The sequence below is a fragment of the Excalfactoria chinensis genome, chromosome 7 (assembly GCF_039878825.1).
Source record: "Excalfactoria chinensis isolate bCotChi1 chromosome 7, bCotChi1.hap2, whole genome shotgun sequence".
Classification (NCBI taxonomy): domain Eukaryota; kingdom Metazoa; phylum Chordata; class Aves; order Galliformes; family Phasianidae; genus Excalfactoria; species Excalfactoria chinensis.
The window spans coordinates 9,905,472-9,931,280 of NC_092831.1; the positions used below are offsets into that span (position 1 = coordinate 9,905,472).

General features: G+C 45.1%; 1 protein-coding gene and 1 non-coding gene across 2 annotated transcripts in view; one reads left to right on the plus strand and one right to left on the minus strand.

The window, feature by feature from the left end:
- CLASP1 (cytoplasmic linker associated protein 1) overlaps positions 1-25,809 on the plus strand; it is a 146,019-nt gene that overhangs the window by 26,606 nt on the left and 93,604 nt on the right. Inside the window, exons 3-8 of the mRNA XM_072341864.1 lie at positions 6,131-6,209; positions 6,351-6,454; positions 6,749-6,840; positions 6,929-7,004; positions 9,647-9,744; positions 10,509-10,576. Of these exons, the coding sequence (XP_072197965.1) occupies positions 6,131-6,209; positions 6,351-6,454; positions 6,749-6,840; positions 6,929-7,004; positions 9,647-9,744; positions 10,509-10,576 (517 nt within the window). The remainder of the gene's footprint in view (positions 1-6,130; positions 6,210-6,350; positions 6,455-6,748; positions 6,841-6,928; positions 7,005-9,646; positions 9,745-10,508; positions 10,577-25,809) is intronic.
- Positions 5,545-5,662, minus strand: LOC140255200 (U4atac minor spliceosomal RNA). The gene has a single exon (XR_011904432.1). It is a non-coding gene; the product is annotated as a U4atac minor spliceosomal RNA (small nuclear RNA).

The following is a 25,809-nucleotide window of genomic DNA, read 5'->3' on the forward strand; positions in this document are numbered from 1 at the left end:
ATTAAGATCTTCCCTGATGTTGTTGCTTGCCCCCTGCCAGCTGCGCCTCCTGTGGAGGGACTGGAGGATTGGAGCTGAGCCCTGGCTGTGCTGCAGGCAGGTCTACTGGCAGCCTCCTGGTTCCTGTCCAGGAAGCAAAATAGCATCTCTCCGTGTCCTCACAGAGGCATTGTCAACTGGAAGAGTGTTATTGGCTTGCATGTTATTTTGCCTGCATGCTGCCTCACACAGGCAAAAGGAACAATACAATTAGTGCTGGTGTTGATGGGTATTACAGCCTTCTCAAGCCCTTTTAAGAAGGGATTTCAGCTTAAGCTCTGAGGAGCAGGGAGTGAGACTGCTTTGCCATGGTGTTGTTTCTTGCTGAGTACAAATGACACCAGAAGTGCTGGTGCTGCCATATCCTGACTTGTGGTCCAAATTATTTAGTGAACCAGGGGAATTTTGTGGTAAAACTATGCAACGGAATTAGTCTGTCTTACAGAGTAACAAGTTTTCACTCTCTTGGGTTATTTGATGAGTCACTTCATCCAAGTAACCAGCAAGGCGTACGTGAGGTCAGCGCATAATTGGGCGACTTGAAAGAGCATCCAGGCTGCCCAGTGAACTCGCATAGCTTAGGATCCAAAAATGTGTTTCTGCAACTGTTTTTTTCCCTCCTAGTAACATTTGGGTAGCCTTGAAGGGCTGAATGAAGTCATCTGCGGGTAAGAAATGTGCAGTGAGTGCAGATTGCTGTGCACTGTTTCTGGAGAGAAAGATGTGGGTGCAGACAACTGCACCACCTCATGCTCCGGGTTTGCGCCAGTGTGATGGGTCAGAACCAGACCTGCAGCAGCAAGCCCCAGCTTGGGATCACAGAGCAGTAGGAGCTGGAAGGGAGCTCCGGAGATCATCTAGTTCAACCCCCTGCTAAAGCAAGTTCCTTGGAACAGGTAACTCCTTACCGTTTGCTTGACAGAAAGTCAAAATGTGCCAGAAGAGTGCAAGGCCTGTGTCTCTTGCAGCTACTTTCTAGAAAGAGTTAATGAAGAATCTGTGCTTTGCTTCCATGGTGCTTTGTGTTTGAGGCATCTTCTTTGATGTATGAATTTGAAGAGAAGGAACAGAATGTATATATATGCTCTCAAAACATTTTAAGTCCTTTGAAGGAGAGAGGAGAAATGTCTTTAAATGGTGATGTGAGTGCACAGAGTAGCTCTGCGTGGGTTTTTTTCCCCTGCATGTATAGATCTTAGGCTGAACTTTATAACTGGACTGCATGCTGGCACAGCCCCAGCACTGCAGGCAGATGTATATGGAATAGCCAAACAACACTTCTTCCAACATACAGATGGGACTGCTAGATCTCACCATGACAAGTTTATGGTAGTAATAATGCTCTGTAGTTCCAGATGAGGATATGAAAGCTCTTGAAAAACATCAGTTTATATTTCCCCCATCCTGCCAGGTTGCTCTTAGCTCTGTGTTACAGGAGGAAATAGATGAAGGGCACAGAGACACGACTGTGGTTGGGTTCCCTCCTTAATCAGTTGATGTCATTCTTTTTGTGTTAGACTTTGCAGCTGAGGAGTAGGGCTTTTCTTACAGTGCCTCTACTGAAGGAAAAGCTGCTGTTGGATCTCTAAATCAGCAGCAGGAGCAGTGTTATCAGGAAAGCATTTTACGTGTGTTGGCACTATCTTTGGGCATTGCCTTATCTGAACTCCTGTTTCTCTAAGTGCTGTTTCCCAGCCTGACAGAGCTGCTATCTGTGAAACTCAACCTCCTCTTCTCAGTGCCGCATACTGCAAGGAGCTGGCAGGCAGCAACCTCCTTCCTGAGCCAGGCTGCTTTGACACAGACTGATAGAGAGGAGCAGTAATTGGAGCCTATCGCTGTGTACGGCTTTGAACTTTTTACTTTTATCAGATGTTGTCAAGTTAAACAAAACCTCCCAAGTAAATAAACCAAAAGCGCTGTGCCTTTTCATTACTGCGAGGAATGTACCGGTGCCTGCTGTGGCTGGCTGGCAGTGAACTTGACACACACACGCTATGTGCACTCACTGACACGCTGCCTGGTCCATGTCTTTGGTAGTTGGTACCTACAGAAAACTAGAAATCCAAGATTGTCGTGGATTGGATCACATAGCTGGAGCCTCGGGGGGACTACAAAGAGTTGTCTGTTATGTGCTTCTGTGCCTACAGAGGGATTAAAACAAATCTGTTTCACAATCTGCTAGCAAAGTCTTGGTGTTGGTGATAGTGGAGCTCATTAAATCCATTCATAAATGGACAGGGCTGCTTCTTGCTAGAATACATAAAACTGTTTCTAGTTTTAATGCATGTTTTAAATCACTGGCAGTTGAAGGCCTGGAGGTTAAGGCCGAAAGATTGAAAACAAAACAGTATAAATGTGAACAACCTGATCCACATTTGAGCAGTGGGATGGGAGCGTGTTGAACTGGTTGGCTCCTGGAGACCTCCACAACCTGATCTTATTGTCGAGCTCCTGGCTGGCTCCAAGACTTGAAGAGCTTCTGTCTCTTTGGAATTGTGTTGATTCCTTTGCAGACTTTGGTGCTTTCCCAGAGTGCCAGCATTGTGCACAGCCTGCACTGAGTGAGTTCTTGTATTGTGCTTGCAGCTTTTGCTCCTCTGAGGTATTTGTTTCTTAAGAGTTCCATTTGAAATCATTAATCCAAGAGCTAATGGCTCAGTTAAACATTGAATTCATTCCCTTCTTATATTAATCCACAAGAATTGGGGGATGCTTGTTTGTGCATCTCCAGCCTAAGAGTGCTTTTTTCAGTGAGGCAGAGACCTTGGAGCACCGATAGGAAGCATTTGCCTCACCTGTTTATATGTCTCACTGGGTTAGCAGCTCTGGAGACTGGAACGCTTCAGCTGCAAGAATGGGTGTGCCTTCAGCAGCATCAGCCCATCCATGTGCCTGCTGGACCCTGACCCAGCTATTGCCAGGCTGCTGGTGTGGGGGAGAGTGCTGTAGTGGTGGGCTTCCAGCAGGGCTGCAGTAAGGCAATCTAACTCCTTCCAGGTATCTTCTGTTGAATAGCTGCTCTGTGGTGATGACTGCCACCTACTTCAGACCTGGAATATCAGGTGGGGGATATTACCTGTACGTAACTGGATTTTCCAGATAGCTTGTTAGAAAAGCTGCAAGTACATCGCTGAATTGTGGTGCTGGGTGCACGTGTTCTGCATCTGCTGCTTTGGTGCCCTGGTGAGAAGCCTTGACCCTGCTTGTGGGCAGCTGGCTCGGCCCCCAATAGCTGGGGTAGGTAGCCTGCTTGAGGCTGCCAAACCCTTTTGGGATTCTGACCGCATGCTGTGCACCACAGTGGCCCAGGGGTGTGCCCTAATGTAGATGCACTGTGCTTTGCTATTCTGTCATAGAATTAAGTATCTGTTGGAAGCAACGAAAAGGCTGTTTGCTGTCTGAGGGAGGAAAACAGATGTTCTGTTCTCGTGTGGGAGCTCAGAGGAGCAGCGCTTCAGCTGTTGCTCCACATCTTCATCAGTGACAGCCAAAAAGGCAAAGGGACAGGCTCAGAGGTCAGTGGGAGTTGAAGAGAGGGAACGTATTCAGGAAGCAGAAGGATGCTGATTTCCTTTTTGATTGCTGTTTTCCAGACCTGATATTTCAAATTCTTGAAAGCTATTTGCCAGGTGTTAAGATAATAGTGATAATAGCTGGAACAGACCTGCATGGATTACAAACTGCTTGGAGCTCTGTGCTGGTTGAATGCTGAGCCAGGAGCTGTGCCTGATTGCTCCCACCTTTCCTTCCAGCTCTACTGCCCAGTATAATACCTAGTGCTTTTTCACTTGGCAGTTGGAATGCTAGGATGCTAACAGTGCTTTTCAGCAGCCTTTAGCAACAAAAAGTGAAGACTCTGGTAGAAACCAAGGGGGAACTCCAGGCAGGAATTTTGTAATAATCAAAGGTGGAATTGAGCAGAATTAAGGCCATTGCCCTTGTGTCATTACAGGCTTCCTTTGTGGTTGACTCGTGGCTGTTTCAGCTCTTCTCTGGGAAGACCTGCTGGCAGTGACCCTGTCGTGCAGCCTGCTCAAGCTGACAGATTTCATGGTGCTAAAGGAGCAGCTTCACAGGAATAAGGCTCCTGCTGAAGTGATGTCTTCCTCTGTGATGGCACAGTCCCCCTCTTGCTTGCTGTGGCTTCTTTCTGTACCTTACATCCATCTCTTGGGTTATTGTCCATGCAGTTTTTGCAGCTAGCAGAGTACCTTGAGTGCTTCTTTTCTCAATGGAGTTTGCTGCTGTGGGATGATAAGGTGTTGTAGGTTATGGCAGAGTCTGGAGATGGGTGTGTGTAGATCCTGTGCAGGCATTCTGCTTGCAGGGCTGGAAATTGCTGGTGGGATCTTCAGTTCTTGGGGTCTTTCCAGAGCTTTGCAAAAGTAATGGCTGCTAAAAAATGCTATTGCACAATTATAAGTGTTCTTCCCAAACAAGGCAAGAAAAAGCTTCACTGGCTGTGATCCAGGAAGGGACATTGACACCTCGTGCGTGCCCTCTGCCTTGTTCCTTCTGGTCTTCTATGGCTGTCTCACAGCAGCAGCTGCTCAGCTCCCCTGCAGACCCCTGGCTGCTTCTCTGCTGAGCTGCCTTGTTCTTCCAGGTGCTAGCTAACCCCTCAAAGCACTTTGCTTCCATCCACGGCATGCTCAGCATTTTCTGTTCCTGTACATCTTACAGATGGAGTTGGGGTCAGCACTTCTGTGCTAGGAGCTTTGAGCTGCTACAGCTACTGTGGTTCTGCATGATGCTTCGTGCTGCCTTTGAGCTCCTGAGATGTGCCTTGTCTGCACAACTGCAGCTCACATAGAGCAGGCCTGCTGCACCCATCTCTGACACACAGGTGTGATCTCCTCAGTGCTTGCAGGGCCAGCTGCATTTTCCTGGCTGAGGACCTGGCTGTGTGAATGCTCAGCTGGCAGCAGTTGTGCATGGGGTAGTGGCAGTGTTTGTGACTCCTAACTACTTGGGAGGAGCCAAAAGCAGCACCAGTTGGCAGTGCAGGTGCATTGCATTGCTTTCTGGGATGGCATTGTTTCCGTGCAGGTAGCTCTACCTACAGAGAGATGCAGAGATGGGACTACATTTCTAGGACAGTGTTTGCTGCTGCTGGCTTTCAGCAGTGTCAGGGGAGCTGAGGCAGAAGCTTGCATTAAAATGGACTCTGCCTTCAGCTGCAGCATGTCCCGATTGCCAGGAGTGCTCCTGCCCTGCAGACCGAACAGCAGTTTGTCACCGGCGATTTACCTGCTCAGCTCTTTGCAGCTGTGACCTTGCTCAGGTGTGGAGCCAGCTGTGCTGCAGAGCAGTGAGTGTGCGGAGCACAGAGCTGCCCTTTAGCAATCAGTGCGGGGCGGCGCTCAGCTCCAAGTGCAGCCCACGAGGGAACGCGGCGACCGCCGTGCAGCGTGTCGGTGCCGTTGCAGCTGTGGGCGCTACGTGAGCTGTGTGCGCAGCCCCGAGACAAACAAACCGTGCCGGGCTGACGCGCCGGTGCGAGGTTCCAAAAATTGCGCCACGCGCGCAGGCGGGCGCTCGTTGTGTTGCCGAGGCGTCAGCAGTGCCGCTCTCACCACGCGTTCATCGAGCGGCCGCGCAACCCCAAGATAAGGACGGTTGGCGGCGCCTGCCGCGCGCCCGCCCTAAGCACGATCCGACCGCGCCGCCGCTCAGGGTGAGGGGACGCGCGCACACGGCGCCGTTCGCGCGCCCCGCCGGCTCGGGGGCGCGCTCCGCGGATCGCCAACCCGCCGTGCCGCGCTTATTTCCTCTCTTGGCCCCGTTTGAAGGCGTTCTGTCGGCCGGAGGGGCGCTACCCAGCGTGCTCCGCGCCGTCCGCCGCCTGATTTGCATAGGGGGCCGGGCCGCGCGGCGGGAGTGGCGGCGGAGGGCGCCCCCTACCGGCAGCACCCGTCATCGCCTCAGCGAAGTCGCACCGCCTGCGGTCTGTGTGCGCACTGCACGCACCGCGTGTACAACAGAGTGGGTTTGGCAACAGAGCTCAGTGACCTACGAAGCAAAGGCCGTGGGATCTGCATCCTGCCTGGCCCTCAGCCTCGTGCTGACCCCTGTCCTCTGCTTCCAGGTGGTGCTGCTGGGGATCGACATCATCTCCGCACTGGTGTCCCGCCTGCAGGACCGCTTCAAGGCCCAGATTGGCACAGGTAAGGGCTGGGTGTAATGCTGCCTTTCCCCTCTGTCCCACCCGTGGCACAGTTAGTGATGTCTCACCTTCCCATAAGGGGCCTTGCAGCTGCGGTGCTTTCCTTCTGAGAGATGTGGATGTTGCTGTTCTCTTTTTGCAGTGTTGCCCAGCTTGCTGGATAGGCTGGGGGACTCCAAGGACTCTGTGCGGGAGCAGGATCAGACCTTGCTGCTGAAAATCATGGAACAGGCTGCTAATCCTCAGGTATGCTTCACAGCCCCTTGTGGTGTGTGAGAGGCAGTCAGTGTAGTTGTTCTGGGTGCTGGAAGGCACTTGCTTTGTATAGTGCACGTTATTTTAGTCTATGGCAAGTTACTATGAATTCAGCAAAGAACTAGTCGTACTTAAAAAGGTTTTTTTTACTGCTTGTTGTCTTATTCTGCTTGGATGGATATAAAGCTTGTCATCCAAAAATGTTACAGTGCATGTCTGCTGAAAGAATGGATCTCTTTCCTGGCCTCCTGTTTTCTGTCTCACTTTCTTTTCTGTCTCCCACAGTACGTGTGGGATAGGATGTTAGGAGGATTCAAACACAAGAATTTCCGGACAAGAGAAGGGATCTGTCTCTGCCTTATTGCAACTCTCAATGCGTAAGTGAGAACCTCCTCCAGATCTAAGTTACGCTTGCAGACTTGCTCTGTTGTTCACACCAATGCCCTTTTTGTTCTTTATTCTCAGATCTGGAGCTCAGAGTTTAACACTGAGTAAGATAGTGCCACATATATGTAACTTACTTGGAGATCCAAACAGCCAGGTAAGCTTTTGCTGTGAGTTGCTTCTGAAAGTAGTGTTGAGCGCCATTGTCAGTAGGTGGGGCTCTGTGTTCTGGCTGTTAAATTAGGTGACAAATGCGCTGCTGTTGGTGAATGATGTTTATGAAAAGCTCTTGGTTGCTTTTGAGTGGCTCAGAGTTGAAGCATGCCTACAATAGCATCAGAAGTTCAACGGAATAGCATCAATCTGCAGATTATATGGAACAGAACAGAAACCTCTGTGGGAAGAGAGCTGCTCCTGCACCTTAAAACTGAGTGCAGGGGAAGCTGCAGGGCTCAGTGAAGCATCTGTCTACCTTCAGATAAGAACCAGTCTGGGCAGGGAGGGCAAACGGGACCAGACTGACAGCCTGGCCATGTGCACTGCCAGAGCTTGTATGGGAGGTTCTGAACAAGGGGCAGAGGGAAGATAAGTTGTATAAGAAACTTACATCAGCAGTACATACTGCAGTAAATATCTGTTGCTTCTTCTATGTGCTTTCTATCCTGATTTGGAAGATGTGGTTGTCCTTATCTTGTCTGCCATCTTTGTTACAATTTTAACTTGTTAAGTTGGGGTTGCCTCAGTTCTATTGCATAGGAGAGAGCTCTCTTGCCAAGGAGAGCTTGTAACCTAATCTGAAATCGGATGTGAGCAAAGCTGGCATTGGGGTGGGGGTGGTGAGGAAGCAGAGTTGAGATGGATGTCAGGTAATGCAGGCACCTACAGGTTCTGAATATTGCAGATCTCCATCCAACATGGATAGTGCTCATGATCCAGGCTTAGAGTGGGAATATAGCTGGAGGGCAAGTGTAAGGTGGACAACTGGGGAATGGGTTTGTACTGGCTCTGGAACCTCCCCTTGCTAAAGAGGAGGGCCAAGTAGGAAGCAGCTTCTCCTGCTGCTTTTGCCATTGCAGGGAGGATAAGCTGGTTCCTTCACAAAGGCTTCTAAGGAAGTGTAAGGTTAAGGGTCCTCCCTGTTCTCGAGCTGTGACTGAGCTGTTACTCTGAGGTTCAGGATGCTGAGTTGCTGCTGCACAGAGGCATTGTGGTCCTGGCATCAGTGAGCTTGTTGCAGAAACCAGAAAGCTGTGAGGGGACTGAAATCTGTTCCCTCACTGCTGCCTTTCATGTGCCTGGCACAGCCCGATCTCAGCTCCCATGGGAAATGAGGCTGATCTCTTGACTCATCTCACGGGGACCTGCGCCACCTCATCTGCACAAAGTTCATGCCTGAGCTGGTCATACACCAGCCTGACATAAGCAGCATACGGTCTTCTGAGCTCTGGGACATCGGGGCCATTTGCTCGGTCAATGCTGCCCTCTCTTGGTGAAACATGATGGAGAAACAAAGATCTCCATCAAGCGTGGTACTTTCTCCCTTCTGTTGTGGATATCAGAAGCTGTTTTGTTATTGCCCTTTTCACAAGGAATGGTGTTCAGGTTTTATTGGCTTTAGTTAGTACAGTTTTAACAGCTTATGGAACTCAGTGAGCATCTGCTGTAATTACTATTGAAATAATTTAACACTAATTTTAGTTTGGCCCTGCAGAAATACCTCGTATCTAGCCCTGGTGTGTTCAGGCCCAGTGCTGGTGTGCTGCCATGCTTTCTTTCGTGCCCTTTGCAGCTCTGCTCCTGCACTGGTGGTTTCAGTGTAGTCAGTCACCAGCCTTAGCCTTAAGAACCCCCTTTGTTGAATGAGGGTGTGTGGAGGGGATGGTTAATATTGGAAGTGAGTGCATGGCTGGTAGAGGCAGCCTATAGTTTACCTATCTGCTCCCTGAGGGAGGAGGTGTTGGTATGTACGTGTGTCAGTGCATTGGGATTTCTGGCTCTTCTGGTGGGAGGTAAAGATATGTCCAGCAGTCAGTTTTGCAGATCAGCCAGGAAGATACGTAAAATTACACTTGTTCATACAGCCTCTGCTCCTGGCAAAGTGGGATACTTAGGGTCCCGGGACACTCAAAAGTAAGCAACCAGCCATTAGTGATACTGTTTTTCTGTTGTGTCACAGTGAGTTTGTTTAATGATCAGACAGAGACTGGCCAGAGAGTTGGGAGTTTTTAGTGCTTGTCTTGTGTTGTTTGTTTGCTTGTTTGTTTTGCTTCTTTGGCTGTTGTCTGGACCTCACTGGAAATATGTAACTCAGGGCTAGGAGACGTATGCACTGCCACAAAGTCTACAGCAAGGCTACCACTGTTGTTATGCCTTTATTCTTCTGTCGCATGTATTTCTCTCTGTATATTGTTTTTCTTCTGCTGGGTAATGTCATCTGGGTCAGAACGAGCTTTGCTGCAGGAATACTTTGGGCAGTTCTGATTGGGAAATTGTTCTGTTCATAGCAGGCCAGCTGAGTACTAAGCCTCAGTCAGTTTTCCATGTGGTGACTTGGGTGATTGTGATTACCCTTTGATATACATTTATCGTCAGTGCAGAAGTTTGGGTGAAGGTAGACCTCCTGATCCTGCTAATATCTGAATGGAAGGAATGGAAGCTCTTGTGAATGCTGTGATGGTGCATATAGTGGCAGCTGTTGTTGCTGAGAAATACTCAAATTTCTTTCTCCGAGGCAAGGCAGGGCAGGGATCTATTTATTTAAACTGTAGATGATTGACTTCTCTCACATCTCTCTTTCAGGTTCGAGATGCAGCAATAAACAGCCTTGTGGAAATTTACAGACATGTTGGTGAACGTGTAAGGGCTGATCTCAGTAAAAAAGGGTTACCCCAATCTCGGTATGTTGAAAATGTCTTTGTATTTTAACTGTTTGGGGCTTCTTTTTCTTCTTTCCTTTACGAGGCTTCACATGCTTCATGATTGAACCTCTTCCTGGGGTCAGAGTTCTTCTTCCATCCTACGTGCGCTTAGTGTCTAGAATGCAGGACAGAGCGTAATTAGACCTGAGGATGGCATAGATGTCAGTGTGTCAGTGCACAGGGGGAGCATGGGGAGAGGCTGTTTCAGAGGCACACAGATGGAAGGAATGCTGCTGTCTCTTGTTTTCCAGTGGAAACATCTGCTGCAGCATGGCCTCGAGGAGTATGCTCTCTAGGAAGGAATAATGAGATGCTGTAAAGATCTTATGCTCCACTGGGCCTGTGACATGCTTAGGAAAGAAATGTCAGGGCCAAACAACAGTATTGTGCAAAGTTTGCGTTTTTTTTTTCTACTTTTTTTCTGCAAATCGTTAAAAATAGACAAAGTAATCATGAACTGGAGATGTATTTATAATGAGATCTGCCACATCTTCGGTAGGGTTGTATTTCCAGTCATATTTCTTTCCTCTCTGTGGTATCCCTCCTCTGTTTTTTTATCAGCCATTGCGTGTTGTGGTTTTATTTTTCTGGATTTTACAGTAATTCCCCTCTCCCTTGATGTTTCTGACAGTGTTCTCAATGCCCTGAGTTGGCATGAAATTTGTCCTGTAACATCTTGAATTAGAAGGCTCCTAAAGATTAAATTCAGCTACTGATTGTGGATTTATTTCTTTAACCTACAGATTGAATGTAATTTTCACAAAATTTGACGAGGTCCAAAAATCTGGAAACATGATCCAGAGCTCGAGTGGTGAGTAGAAATCCCTGTGTTCTTTTTGCTGTCTTCATTAGTTTTCTATTGGTGAGACGTTCAAATGGATGCAAAACTGCTAAGAGAAACGAGCATGAACGATAACTCAGGAACATCCACTTCACATCTGCAGACAATCAAACTGATGTTCAGGTGGTCAGCTCTGCATTCCTAGCAGTACTAAGAAGAATTCAGAGGGCAGAAGGTGTTGCTAACTGTCTTCCTTTTCCTTGACTGTCATTAGGGAAGCGCTTGATGTTCACGTTGCTTGGGAATTGTATTTTGCAGTTCCTGAGTTCATTTCTTTTGGATGTGTGTGACTGGTAACAGGTCAGAGCTCTCAGCAGAGCTTTATTCTGTTTTTCTTGTCTGAGGCTTGGATTTTGCTTGCTTTTAAACAAGAGTCTGTTGCTGCTTTTCATGTACTGCTTACTTTTAGAAATGATTTTGAGTGAATTTCTGGTTCAGAGGCGGGAATTGATCGTTCTGCCAAGAGCTGGGTAAAGCAGAGATGAAAAACATGAGTTCAGTGCTGCAGGAGCCTCTCAGATTTGTGCCCTCTGCAAAGCTGAGAGCAGGAGAGATCATGTCTTCATTCTTTTCCTCGGCTGTCTTAGAAGCCAAGCTTTGTTGAAAATCATATCCTTGGCTTGTTTATCCTTTGTATCTGGCAGAGTACAGTATTGATTATGGATGCCTATCTGATGCTATTGCTACCAGTCCTTTTAGTTTGTAACCCTACTAGGCCTTGCCCAGAGCAACAGTGTGAGTGCACTACCAGTATGTTATGGCTGATGTTATATGGTGTGGATTGGATGAGGCAATATGGTAAACTGGTGTTATGTCTGAAAAGCTCACATTAGTGCCTCTCTGTAGCCAGATGGTGCAATTTCTAGCTCAACACAGGCTGCATAAGCTTCCCAGAGGTTTGGGAAGGCAGATGAACCAATGTTATGTTTGTGCAGATTTCAGTTCTGTAAGCTTCTGTCAGCACAATATGGCATTGCAGGAGATGCATCTGCTTGCTCTAGATTTTCTGCCTTGGATGGCTCCCTCATCTTAGGTGGGACAGGGGCTGGGTTGTATCTGATTACTAGATTCTGTAACCAGATTACTAACAAAGTGTGAGTCTGTGTGATCTGATGTATGAGTACATGGAATCTGTACTCCTTGGGTAGGGCAGAGCAAGATGGAGTGAAAGCAATAGCAGTGACTGGCAGTTGCCAGACCTGACTTCTTGCAGAACAGGGCAGGTTGGGATGGCAAGAATTGTTTCTGAGGTGATGAAATGTGTCACAAGAGAATTACAATTCAAACTGATTTTCTAGCTCTGAGATTAGTTTGTGATAAGCTTTCTGGACTGCTCCCAGCCATGGGTGGGATGGGTGCAGGTGCTGCTGCTTAAAGATCTCTCTTAACTCATGCTCCCTGAGACACAGATTCCCAGGTGAACAAAAACTGATTCACCTTTACTAGTAAAGGTCCTTAAAAGAGCAGGTCACATTCTGATCCCATGTATAAGTAGTGAATCATCTCTAATCAGAATATGAGTTTTATTACACGCAAAATATGAATTATTTTCAGACATTTATTTACCTTTCTATACCTTGAATCATGAGTGCTGCTTTATCTTGAATTGTTTATTTTGGATTTGTTGGTTGGTTTTGTTTTTTTCTTCCTAGATCTTGTTTTCACTGTTTGCTAATAATACAGGAATCAAATGAGCAGTGGGGTGGGGGAGGTTTGCACAGTGCGTGCAGTGTTTCATCAAGGCAGGGAAGCTTTGGTATGCTGAAGTATTGCTTGTTGCTAGGCTACCAGAGGACCTTTCTGTCTAGAATATGAAGTTGAAATCCATGCTGGGTTTCTCAATGATGCTTAGTGCATCTCTGTTTTGTTATTTGGCATGTAATTAGTCAGCCTCTCAAAGCAAAAATTACAGTTTTTCCTCCTTTAAGCTTTCAGCAGGCTAATTATTGTTTGTGTAGCTGCTATTGCTAATTATGCCTTATTCCCCTGGGACAAATACGTTTTCAGCATGAAAGAGCCAATAATTGCCTGCTAGTCTGCTGCTGTCTTCATGTGGCATTGCATGATGATTTGTAATTGGCTGTGATATGGAGAGGGGCTGCTGGACATAAACAGTTCCACTTAATGCAAGAAATCCATGCAGCACAGGTTTCCTTGGCCTCCTGACTGGAAGGACCTGAGCATAAAGCTTGCCATTTCTCTGTGGGTTTGAATGTCCTGGTATGTTTATGCAGAGTAAGGTGAGGGGAGGATGCAGTTTTAGTAGTTGCCTGGTTTTGTGAGAGTTCTAAGAGTAATCGGGTTAAAACAATGTGGAAATAGCAAAGGTGATTCCAGCTGCCAAAAGTCTGTGAAGAAGAAATACAGAACTACTTCTGTGTTTGAGGTACTGTTTAAGATAAACAAGCTGTATGTTGAGCTTGTTCTGTTCCTTGGTTGGCAACGAAGCTGACAGCTCAGAGGCAATTAGCTGCAAATGAGTGATTCTGGATTCCCATGTTATGCTGATAGTAAAGCTAGGCACTGGATGCTGTTTTCCTGTTGATTATAAGGAGAAAACTAACCTACATATGTGGGATGTCTCCATGTGTCTGTGGGTGGCATATGATTTGTCAGCAGCACCAGAATTAGACTGGGAGGTGTGGCTATGATAACACAGGTTTAGAACTGACACTGTGCTGAAGCTGTATGCACTTGTGCAAATTAATTTTCCATTATGAGTTGTTCTCTTTGGATGTTGTTTTCACATTGAAATAGAAAACAAAAATGTATAAAAAAAAAAAGCAAGGAAATGCTCCTTTGTGTGCAAGGGGGTTGGGAAAATGATACAGTGATTTTTGAATCGGGGCTGTTAGCTCCTTGTGGTGGACAGAAATGGGCCAGACTGCCTCTGTTTCTTTTCTATTACACAACATTGTAAATAAGCATGTTACTGCCCTCTACATTTTAAACCCTTACATTTAAAGCGGAGAGATGTGAGCCAACAGGCAGAGGAGGACAAGTCCTGTTCAGCTGAGTGCAGAGCAGGCTTTTATTTTGGAGGAGGGGTGGCAATCTGCTCGGTCATAGGGAGAAGTCGTTTTGGAGGTGGAGAGTTTGCTGGTGGGTAAGTTACAGAGACATGCACTGCAGGGCTCAGAGCTCTTCCCAGCAGCTTGGAAGCACTGCAGATAATGACTACAGGCAAAGGTAAGTGCTACTGAATGTGCCATGGGGCTGGTGGGTGTATTTGTCAGCCACTCAATATTCTCCTTTTGATTTTCTTAGTAATACTGTGAAGGAATTGAGGCAGCTCACAGTAAGAGTGAAACTTCAACAAATAGCCTGCAAGCATCTGTAGCACGGCGACATCGAGTTCAGTGTAAGCTGCTATGAAATACGATAAATGATTGATCAGCTTGACAGGGGTGAAGGGAAAGCATGTGTTCATAAGGACACAGAACACGTTGTGGCAGGGGTGAAGGGGAGCTGTTTTCAGGCTGCTTTGTGATGTTTTCGAGTTGTCGCTGAGGCATTTGATTGTTGGCTTTTGCAGTATCAGCTGGGAAGTTTATTTGCAGCTCCTTCTGAGGTAACGCTGAATTGCAGTGCCAGGAATGTGCTGAACTGAGGTACCACCATCTTTCTGTGGGTTTGTTTTAGCTGCGTTTCTGTGACAGGCTGTCTGTGGAAGTCGGAGAGGCAGGAAGGAACCAGGGGAAATGGAAAGGCAGTGGAGCTCTGGATCTAGGCACTTGTGATGCATTAATTTATAGGGTAGTAATATATATTGCATTTGTTTTTGGTACATCAGAACCCTGTGTCTCTTCTCTTTGCTTTGAGAGGAATTCTTTCTGTTAGCCATTTGTGCAAAAGCTGTATCCTTTTTTCTCCCTTTTTCTCCATTCATTGTCCTGGTGTCCTGTTGAAATGCCTATTGCACTGTGTGGATTCAGCAGATGAAATTTAGGTAGTTTGACAGGGTCAGTACCTGAATTGCATGGATGCTGGGTGTGTTGATATTTACCTTCTCAAGAACTACTGTCACTACAATCCAGTATCAATAGCAAAATTAGGATGTATTACCAAAGCTACCATGTCTTTCCTATGGAACCTGCAGTCTGTTAGAGCTGTGGAGATGGTCGCGTTGCTGTGTTCTCTAATATGGACTTTTGTCTCAGATTTTTCACGTGTGTCATATTGGTTTCATCTTTAAAACAAAGCCTGACTTCAGCAGCTCTTGCCTCTACATCTCTGAGCCAGTGTGCTGGTATCTTCTGTGCTGCTTTGCTGTGCACCCCCAGCACTTCTGTCTGAGAGCCTGGGGTCAAGGCTGGAGCGATACCAACTCCAGTGACACTCAGATAAAAGGACTGACTACCCCTCATGATTCTGATCTGTGAGCTTTGACATTTAATATGCCCATAAGAGGGCATATTTATCAATAGGATGGCTCATGCGTGTGCATGCATCACTTTGAGTGTAGCACTGATGTAAGCCAGGCTTTCAGTTCTCAATGACTCTCAAAGAGGCAGGAGTACAAATTATTCACATATCCTAAAAGAAGGTTGGTATCGGGAGTGAAGCTGGTTGGATTTGTTTGTGTTTCACATACTTCGGCTTCAATGTGTGTTGGGGAAACACAGGAAAGTATTTCACTGAGCAAAATGATGGCATCGCTTGCTTTCTGCTACCAGGGCAAGAGCTGCAGAAGTGTTTTTGATGTAGATAACTTTGCATGACGTCCGTGAATAATTTAGCCTCCTCCAAAAGCAGCTGAGGAGTGTTGCCTTACTCTTTTCTTTTTTTCCTCTTTTCCTTTCTCCTTTCATATTTTGATTCTGCAGCTCAGCCTTGAATATTGGGTGCTTGAAAGTAGTCTCCTGATAGTTCTTGTAAGCTGATGTGCTGAGCTGTTTTTGTACGGAATCACCGTTCCAGTTAGAAGTAAATTGCTGTCCTTAATCAGCAGCCTCAGCTGCCATAAGCTGCTTGGAGGAGATGAAATTTCTTGTACCTCTTGTGTAGCAACTTATTCATTTGATGAGATTTGTTTTTGGGTTAAGCACATAACAAGTTAACTGAGGTTGGCTGCTGCAACCATCAGCTTCTGAAGAGGACAGCTTTCACCCCAAGGTAACTGGTGAGCCTACAGGGTAGGATTTTAATAGCAGTTGGAGCATGAGACGAGTCCCTGCATGACGAAGATCAGCCTTGCCCTTGTGGATGAACATGGTGTTTATAATGTACCCACAGCAACTGCTGTTCCCATAAGCATGAGATTTTAATCCAGTATTCCAGTATCCAAACTAAAGAGAGCATGCTTGTTTATTAAAGAACTTTAAAGAATGCTTTTGCAAGCTTAAGGGTAGCCATACATCTTGTCATTTTGCATATTCAAATAATTGATCTTATCTTAGACTAGATTGATTATGCCATTGAGTGCCTTTCTGAGACACAGACATACTAGTTCAGATACGCTATCTGTCTGGCTTTATCATACAGCTGTAGAACAAGTCACTGCAGTTACAGCCCTGTAAGTCAGGGGCATGAAGGGGTCATTTTCTCTAAGCACAGGCACTGGTTTGTTACTCCAGTATGAAGTACAGTTAACATGTTGTCTGTACTTGGCCCTGTCTTAGCATCACAGTACGTTCTTCCTTTGTTATGTTTGCTGCTCAGATATAGTGATGTGAAATAGAGCAAGACCCAACTGTGATAAGTGAGTGTCCTATTTTTGTAGCGTAGCATTAAGACAGCAAATACTGTGTAATGACTGGGTTTCTTTTGCCCTCTGAGGGATTTAATTCTGCCTTGCTGCTCTGACAGAGGAATCCTTTTGTTTCAATGTGCAAAGCAGTTTGAATCTTTAATTTGTTTTTTATTCCTCTGAATTCCAAGACCATGGACAGCCCTGAATAATCCGTTTGCTTTACGTGTCCATGCAGCCTGCAGGGAGCTCACTGCAGCCAAAGCCTTGAGAATGAATGCGGATGACTCTTTCATTGCAGTTGGCCTTCCGAGTGAAGCCAGGTGAACTTCAGGGCACACAATGCACTGTAGATATAAACTTCTGCATTCACTGTGTGGTGTCACCTGAATGGCAAAACCTACAGTGGTTGGATTTCCAGCCCAGCTCCCTTTCCTCACAGACCTGGCCCACCTTTCTTCAGAGCTGTAATGAATACCAGTAGGTGCTCATAAGGAGGTGCCTGCTATAGATGCAGATTCCACTGCTCGTGTCCAACAAATATGAAACACTGTGGGATTTCTCTGGAGGCCAGGCTGAATGGTGATTTGACAGCATTGAGCTTTTATGTCCAGACATAGGAAAGACAAACTGACACTTGTTTCTTTACTGCAGATCTGTTCTTTGATGTTAATGGAGCTGACTGAGGATTTTAGTGGGAAATGAACAGGGTGCTTTGTAAAACGCTCCTTGACTGTGTTGTAATAGCCTTGTTTGTGTGTAGTAGGCATGACTGTATCAAGTCTTTGGGAGGGAAGAGTCGCACCTTGATGTATGAAATGGTGTTGACACAACTTTTCCTCATGTTTCCTTTCTGCAGCTGTCCCACTTAATGAGATCGTACTCCGTGGCTGTGATGGGGGGAGGGGAAAGATGCATCCGTCTTCTTAAGGAATGATGCACGTCTTCCATATCCAGCTCTCCTGAGTAACGGGTTTCCAATCTAGTGGAGCTCTGGCTCATAATGAGACCTGACATTTCTAATTAGGAGCGCATTGTAAAGAATGGGTATAACTTTGTTTTTGATTATTTGATTTCTTCCACTGCCTTCCTCCCCCCATCCCCAATTATTGCTCATGAATGTGAGAACAGGGCAGTCCAGGAGCCAGAGCTGCAGAGGCAGTGGCTGGGGATGCATCTCTCCCTCTGTAGCTGTGCCAGTGCATTTCAGCTCTGATTTCCACTCCTGCTGTTTGAGCTTTGTGCTGGGCTGAGCTGATTCTGCAGAGATTTCTTATCACACACGGCTTTTATGATGTCGAGAGACAATTACGCTCTTTTTCACATGAGACCTAAATAAGACCTGACCCTGAACTTCCACAGGCAAAATCTTTATGCACCAGCTCCCTGAAACGTATTCTCCAGCCTCTCAACCCCTTAAGCTTCATACTCATCTGATGCTTTCCTCAAATGTCTGGTGTTTGTAATACGCTGCATCTTGTCTCACTATTCTAGGTATTTGCTAAGAATCTAAGTTAGTTCCTGCTTATACACATGAAGTGTTCTCCTTGCTTGTTGTTCCCTGACACCTAAAAAATGAGTTCTAAAGCAGTTTTGTCCCTATTTTTGTCCATGTCATGATGGACATGGATGATATAAGTAGCCCTGCACGTGCTGTTGCCTGATTGTGTGGGAGACCTGGTAGGATCCCGGGGGGATTTTGTGACCGAACTGTGCTGCAGAGCAGTTATAGATAAACATGGAGCCTTTCTTTTATCCAACTGGTCTGTTTTAAAAGTAAGGTTTAAAACTTAAGATTTTGTTTGAAACTCTTGGTGGGGGAAAGGTCCATGGGGAACAACTATTTAGCATAAGTAGGCATGGTGCATCATCAACTGCAGTGGGAAATTCCCTGTGGGCCTCCAGAGTGTGGGAGGAGAACAGTTTGGTTCTTTCTGCTAGCATCCATCCTAGATGACTGCAGCACTGATCCATCTAAAGCACCACCTTACCTTCCCTGGGCAATGCTTCATACTAGCAGTTGGAGGTGGGCATTTACCTGAGCAGTGTGAGGTAGTGCTCTGTGCCACTGATGATCCCATCCTTGGAGACTTGTAAATCTGGGCTGGATGAGGCCCTGAGCAGCCTGGGTACAGCTCTGAGCCCTCCTGGAAGTGAGATGTTGAACTGCTTGACCTCCAGAGGTCCTTTTTGACCTGAATTATTTTTTTTCATTCATTAGGAGACAGGATTTATGTAAGACCTCCAAAATCATCAGCTGCTTTTGGCTGGGCATTTCCACAGCTGTTTGTGTTAGTAAGCTGCAAAGATTGCTGGTGTCACTTGATACAATGTGTTTGCCTGTTACTGAACACTTCGGTTTATCCAAAGTGATAACAGTGCTAAAGGCAGGAGAAAATGTGACCTCTGCCAACAGCACAGCCTGATGTCAGCGTGAAACACCCACAAGCCACAAGAGAGGCACCTCTAAAAAAGGCAGCGTGTATCGATGCTGTTTAACCTCTGCTAATTTGAAGTTAGAATAGAATTGATGAGAATACTTTAATTTCATTGATCCGTCATCAGGATGACTGTCAAGATGTACACGAGTGTATTTCAATAGAGAATGAAGATGCTGATTACTCTTTGATTTTAACGTGGACGCCCAGAAGGTTGCTACTTAACATAGATATATTCCAGTTGTTCTAGAGGATCCGCTTGTTATGGATGAAGCTGTTTCATTCCATTAAATCTTCATGGCATACTTCAAAATACCCATTCTGGCTCTTCTGAACCTTTATTTTTATTGGTAAGATATTTTGATGGCTGAACTCTGTTCCAGTTTTCTTGCGTAGGAAAAGTGAATGCTTTTTAACTCATTTTTGACAGTCTGCAGACACGATGTTTAGAAAAGGAACCAAAGTCATATTTGTTTTACTATAAAGTGGGACCAAGGGAAAAGAACCACCTTCCCCAAAACAAAATAACCATCAGTGGTTGTGTGTGTGAATGGGAAGGGGTTTTCAGAGGTTAGCAGGGATTGCTAGGATCCTGGGTTTTTTAATATTAAAAATAATAATTAATCGATAATAACAAATAATTAAATAATAATTAAAATTAATTATTAAATTATTATTATTATTATTATTATTATTATTATTATTATTATTATTATTATTATTATTATTAAGTAATAATAATTCAAAATAGAACATAGGATATCTGCCAGAGGACTTCCATTCCCTCCCTATGTTCTGCCTCTTGGTGGAAACTCGATTGGTTTTATCTCCAATAAAGTGGTAGTAGGGACCCATGAAGCTTTGCATGGGAAAGAAGGCAAAGCAAACAGCTTAAAATGAGGCCACTTACTGAGCTATTGACTTCTTATTAACGCCAGTGTGCGAAGGTGGTATTGTGATGTCTGCTAATTAAAACACCTGAACTTGTTTTCAAAGACCGGAGTGTGAGGAATGTAAATATAGCTGTCTGTCACGTGCTGTACTTCACATGTGCCTGTTCCTCTGTTTGCTGATTCTTCTGTGAGTGAAGACAAGCACAGATGGCTGCTAAAAAGAACCAGACGATTTGCCAGCATGGTGGTGTGCTTGCAGGAGTGAGCCTTGGAGCGGCTGGAGGCTGCTTTGATGTCAGTACTTTTGGTACTTCATTTCAAGAGTTGAAATTCCTTATTTGTTACCTTATTTTTAGTTTGAGGGGGTTTTATTTTGGGTTTTTCCATTCTGAAAAGGTGCTTGTTGACCTTTTGGTTATCCTTGTTAATGAACCATTCTTTCTAAGTGCGGAGCCTAAATAAGAACAGGACTTGCATGGGGAAGTTCAAATGTGGGGCATGGCTTACTTCAGCTGTAGAGTCAGGAGGCAACAGACTGTATCATTCAGTCTAAGTGATGCCAAGAAGAAACCCTCACCAAAGGGGGGCAGCAGCATGGTTTCATATTTAGAGCTCAACTGAGGCTTAGCAGGACAAAAAGCTGTCTGTGCTGCTTACTCTTAGCTTTGTCCTTTAGTTGCTCCTTGCTCTACATCATGACTTTGTTGCCTGTGCCTACAGAAGCCCTAATCCTTTCATTAACAGTGGGTAGCCCTTCTTTGGGAACTGTATGCTGTGCTCACAGTGCTGCTGCTTCAAAACCTTTCAGGTAGGCTAGAAGGTTTTGGGCCACGGCTCCATCTTTTGCTGTTTGTGCACATGGAGCAGATGCTGATGACAGCTTCATGCTGCTGCAGCAATGCAGTCAGCACCCAGGCACTGTGTAACTGCACTGCTCGGCTTCTGCCTGTGCAGAATAGTAGTTATTGCTGCCTGGAAGTAAAGTGCTCTGTGATTGATGTGGGTGATTCAAGTGTCTCAAGGAGACCCAAGTGATTTACTCATGAGCCTCAAGTGAGCCAGGCTCATCCTGCTGTCATGTCCTGAGGGAGGCCCAAAACCTCTTCTCTGAGAAGACTGCTGGTAGAGCAGATAACCCTGTGTGAGGAACGATTCACCACAGGTGAAACCTCTTATTTATGGGATCCTTGTGAGCTCCCAGGGCTTTATGCTACGTGCCTGCCAAAGGAGCAACTCAATCTGGCAGGGCCCCAAACTATAACTAATATTTTGGTTCACAGAAATGCTGGCGGTCAATTCATACTTCAGGTGTAGAATTTAGTTTTGAGAATTCGTTGAGAGCCAGCATTTTCCCACAGATGTTAGTCCTTTTCCTTCTGAGCTTTGCTGCTGTTAGCAGTCTGCTGTTAGCTGCTTGCTTGGCCCACTGTTCAGTTTGGGGCACAGCTGTTGATGGAAGACAGCGCCCTTTGAGTACGCCATATTGTGGCTGAGGTACCAGCAGCTTATATTGCATGCTGGCAATAACTGAATTGGTTGGAGAATGATTTACTGTGTTTTCTTTTTCAACCCAGTCTGACATTTTCTTATCTGCTACTGCTGATATTCTTCTGTTTTCCTTCAGTTCCCATCTTTACAGCCTATAGCCAATCATGTATGCAAATTTATTGCTAGTTCTTCATACTGAGACTTTAGGTAGTCTAAGTAAGCAATGCCTGGAAACAGATGCTAATAATAAAAACTTGCTAATTTGGTCGTCAGCTCTGTCTCTACTTTCACACCTCCTCCGTGCTATTACCACTTCCATACCTGATAGTGTTTGAGTCATAGAGTTTGAGTGTTATTTTATGTGCCTACTGATAGTAATCCTGCCTGCCACAGTGATTATTAACACTTAGTAGCATAGAGCACATTGCTGACATGGTTACTCATTCTGCTCTGATCTGCAGGGAAAATAGCAAATGCATAAGAGTCTGGAATCCTGAATTTTGCTCTTAAACAATATTGCAACTGAAATATATATTTAACTAAAAATTACTTGCTGGTTAAGCTACTTTTGATCAATAAATGGCTAAGTGGAAACAGTGAGGCTCTGCTCTCAAACACTCATTGCATGTTGTTGAAGCTGTGTGTGCTCTGGGACAAATGCACTTGTAGAACCGTGTGCAGGTATAGAAACCCATGTGAAGAAACCCAGAAGCTGGAAGTTCAGGAATGATGCAGCCTGTAACATGAAGCTTAGTTTTGCCCTCTCTGAGGGAGCAGAAGGAAGGTGTTGCTGTCATCTGGATTCTTGGTGTTGCTGCAGTACAAATAACTATGGAACAGTGCATAAAACAAACACACGTTTGCACACCCAAGTGAGAGGCTACTGTGAAATGAATGGCATACAAGTGCCATCTCTCTTCTCATTAGGTTTTGACATATAAAACATATTTCATTTTAAACAACTTACACGCATTCTCTCCACCTCATATACTACTTATCCGTGTGTGTAAAAGGAGCAGTCGTATTCTAAAAGGTCTTTCATTGAACTTTTAAGTGTCAGTGCTAGAAAGTGCACCCAAACCAGTTGAGTCTCAGTGCATCCCCATAATGTTTGTTCCGCTAGCCATAGGCTTGCCTCTGAATCAGAAATGAAACGTTTAAAATGAAATACTTGTCATTCTGGCATCTCTTGTTCTCTGTAGCAATAGGACAAAGAGGAATGATCTGAAACTTGCACACAGGAAGTTCTGTACTAACATGTGAAAGAACTCCTTTATGTTAAGGATGACAGAGCACTACAACAGGTTGCCAGGAGAGGTTGTGAAGTCTCCTTCTTAGGAGATATTCAAGACCCAGCTGGATGCCCACCTGAGCAACCTGCTGCAGGGAACCTGCTTTAGCAGGGAGCTGGACTCAACCACTTGAGGTCCATTCCAACCCCCGCAATTCTGTGATGCTGTGCTTCTGTTCTTTCTTCTCTTGAATATAGAGCTTAGGTACATCCAGAGGACCTTCCAGTGCCCAAGATGCAAAGTGCTTTTAATAACCTTGAACTGATACTTTTTAATACAGAGGTGTATTAGAGGATGCTGTATATCTGAGTGAGAAGCTGCAGGGAGCTCACTGTGTGAACTCAGTTTATACAGAAAATAATCAGTTTAGCCTCTTGCAAAGCAGAGAAGGTGCTCTGTTTTTTCTCTTCTGAGTCATGCATTTTTTTTCCTATGTAAGAATGCAAAGTGAGGGGGAGATGACAACACAATAATGTAAAAATAGAAACTTGGTAACAATGGGGTTACAGGAGATGATACAAACCTGAGGAAACAGTCTCCTCTGTTTTTGTTTTCAGCAGGTGTTTGGAGGGAGCTTGCCTTGCCTTAGCTGTGCCCTGTCATCTCTTGCCTGCTGGCTGCAGATACTTACCTGGGGGTGACTTTCTGTAGTGAACATTTCCATTCTAGGAGCCGTTCTGGAGTTTCCATTATAGAAATGTCAACTCTGAATTAGCCAGTGAACTGAAAAGATGGATGGGTGGATGGTGTCTGATGGCCAAGTGGAGAGAATAATCTCCTAAGTTTTATTTTCTCCTTCCAGTTGGCAGGAAGAGCTGTCAGGGTGTGGGGTCTGCGTAGGCGCTGCTGGAACGGGTTGTTGCTTATAGAGCAAGGTATCATGGTGTTGGCTAATCCATGTTTGAGGCTATGTAGTAAAATCCCTGTAATTTTGGAGCTTTATAAGTATAAGCTTTAGGGTGGACTGTACATCCTAAAACTGAAATGTTTCTTGCCAACACGTATATTTATGGCTTTATTTACTGCTTGGCCCAGTATTTTACAAAGCAGAAACACAGTGGTGTAATGGAGTCTGCAGTTGTCTGGATGACTTTTTTCAGCATGAATAGCCTGCTAAAAAGGGCAAAGCTTGTTTTTAGGAGCCAATTCTTAATATGGAGTACACTTCACAGTTTGCAGTTTAGGAAAAAATGTAAATGTCATATATAAAGGGAAATAGTTCTCTACAGGACTGACAGTGCAGGGGGGAAGGAGCTGCTATCTGACATGTCTGTTTGTATTATCAGTGCAGTGATCTTTCAGGGTCACAGCTGTACAAAATGGCAGTGGAATCCAGATTTGCCTATGGGAGAGAAGATATCTCAAGCTGTTGACAAAATGGTTCCCTACATTCATACAGTGACATTTTCTTTTTGACTTTGTTCCTTTCAAGTCTTAGAGGGAGACAAGCATGCCAATATGAAAGTAGATATCTATATAGATGCAGATCGGTTTTGTTCAGAGTGAGAAAATCCCCATCTCTGTAAGACTCTGTAAGATTTTCTTTGCATCAGGATAGATTTGGAATTCTTCACAACTGTTCAGATCTGGGATGTTTAACTTCCTGAATGCAAATGGTTGCTGTTGCCCCCACCTGGTGGTTTCAGTGGTTTTTCTGAAGCAGTGAGGATGGCAGGATGGAATCCAGCAGTGCTCACCACCATTTCTGCGTTTCATTCCACATCAGCAGCTGCAGGTTGGCACAGTAGCCTGTGAAAGTGTTACAGGGAAGGAGGATTTCATTTTATTTTTTCCCCTAACAGTGGTGAGAATGAGTAAGGCAGGTTCTGCAGTCGGCGTTCCTAGCATTGACATGTAAGCCTTTCTGGGTTTTAATCTCTCAAATTCCACTTAAGTCCTTGTTTGCTTTGTGAAGACTGTAATGACTGTATCCAGGGTAAAACGTTTAGCTGGGCTGTGCTTGATTCTTGTATTCTTTGTCTGTGGTAAATGTGGGTGATTCTGCTTGGCTTAACTTAGCCCTCAAGAAAGAAGGTTAAATTATATTACCTTGCATTTGCTGTAGCTTAAGAGCAGCACAGGGGCTGTTTCTGCTGCCAAGCGGTGTCTTATAACTTGTTAAGCTGCAATAATTTGATTGTGGGTCTGAGTCCAGAGGGGAATTCAACCTTCATTTTACCCAACAGATTTTGTCCTTACACCAAGGGAGATTTTCTGTCTGCTTGTAAAATGTTTATGCTCAGCTTCCACCACCTCTTAACAAGTTCTGGTCTTCAGTCTAAAGCAGGCGACTGATGTCAAAATGAGCCAACCAGTAGCCCTACCTTAGTCCCTTGGTTTTGCTTTTCTTGCTGGTCGGGTGGTCTCAGGATTAGAGTCAAGTGGTAGAGAGATGGTAGGGGAACTGCTCGAATTGAGGTCAGAATAATCAAAACTTTAATTGTTAGTCAGAACATTGTTCTAGTTCTGAGTCCCTTGCTTGTTGAGGGTTTAGCAGTCTCTCCAAAATATGAATGTAAATTCAGTAGTCTAACATCATTAGTGACAAATGGGAAAGAAAATGGCAACAAGGTCTTGACTCACCCCTTATATCTTTTCCCCCCCAGCCCAAACATGATAGTTTTATTTGCTGTGCCTAATGATATTTGTATATGGGGAAGGACTGTGAAGGGAAGGAGCTTAATATATCTTTTGTTTTAAAGGAGTTTGGGGGGTGGGAAGGGGGGGGAAGCAAGCTTTGGGAAAACAGAAGCCATGCAGACTGTTAATATTTTATAAGCTCTGACATACTTTTGGCTTTGTAGCCTTTTTCCCTAAGACTTCTTCCCTTAAGGCAGTGGTTTACTTAGAATGCAGCTTTGAAGGTAAGTGAAGAAGGCTTATGAAACTGGTGTCTGGATTTGGAGCTTTACATTCATAAATGAGGAATTCAGACTGTGCTTATATTGAAAGCCCTATTAAATATGAACTCTGTTCTTATTAGCTGTGTTATGAAACCATGTGCTCTACTGAAATGTGCATTAAATTGACCAGCATTTTGCTGAAACCACTCCATGATCTTATCTCCAGGCTTCTGCTTTTTAAACAAGTGTTTTTCAAGGCTACATTTGAAGTCACTGATTCTCTTGAGCCTGCTTTCGCTGTTTTTTTTCTACAGTACTTCTGGGAAATGTAAAGTGGTGATTATTCAGTTGGTGTTATTCCCAGTGTCTCAAAAGAGGGTGAACAAAGATGGCTAGATTCATGGCTCACCACTGCTGCTCTCTGCCAGCATATACCAAAGAAGGGTGTTGTGCCTGTGTGTAACATATATTTATTGCCATCTCAAAGAAGATGCTTAAGTAAGCTCAGGTTGCTATTGAATATGCCTTTGTAGACATTATAAATGCTGGTTCAGCCTGCA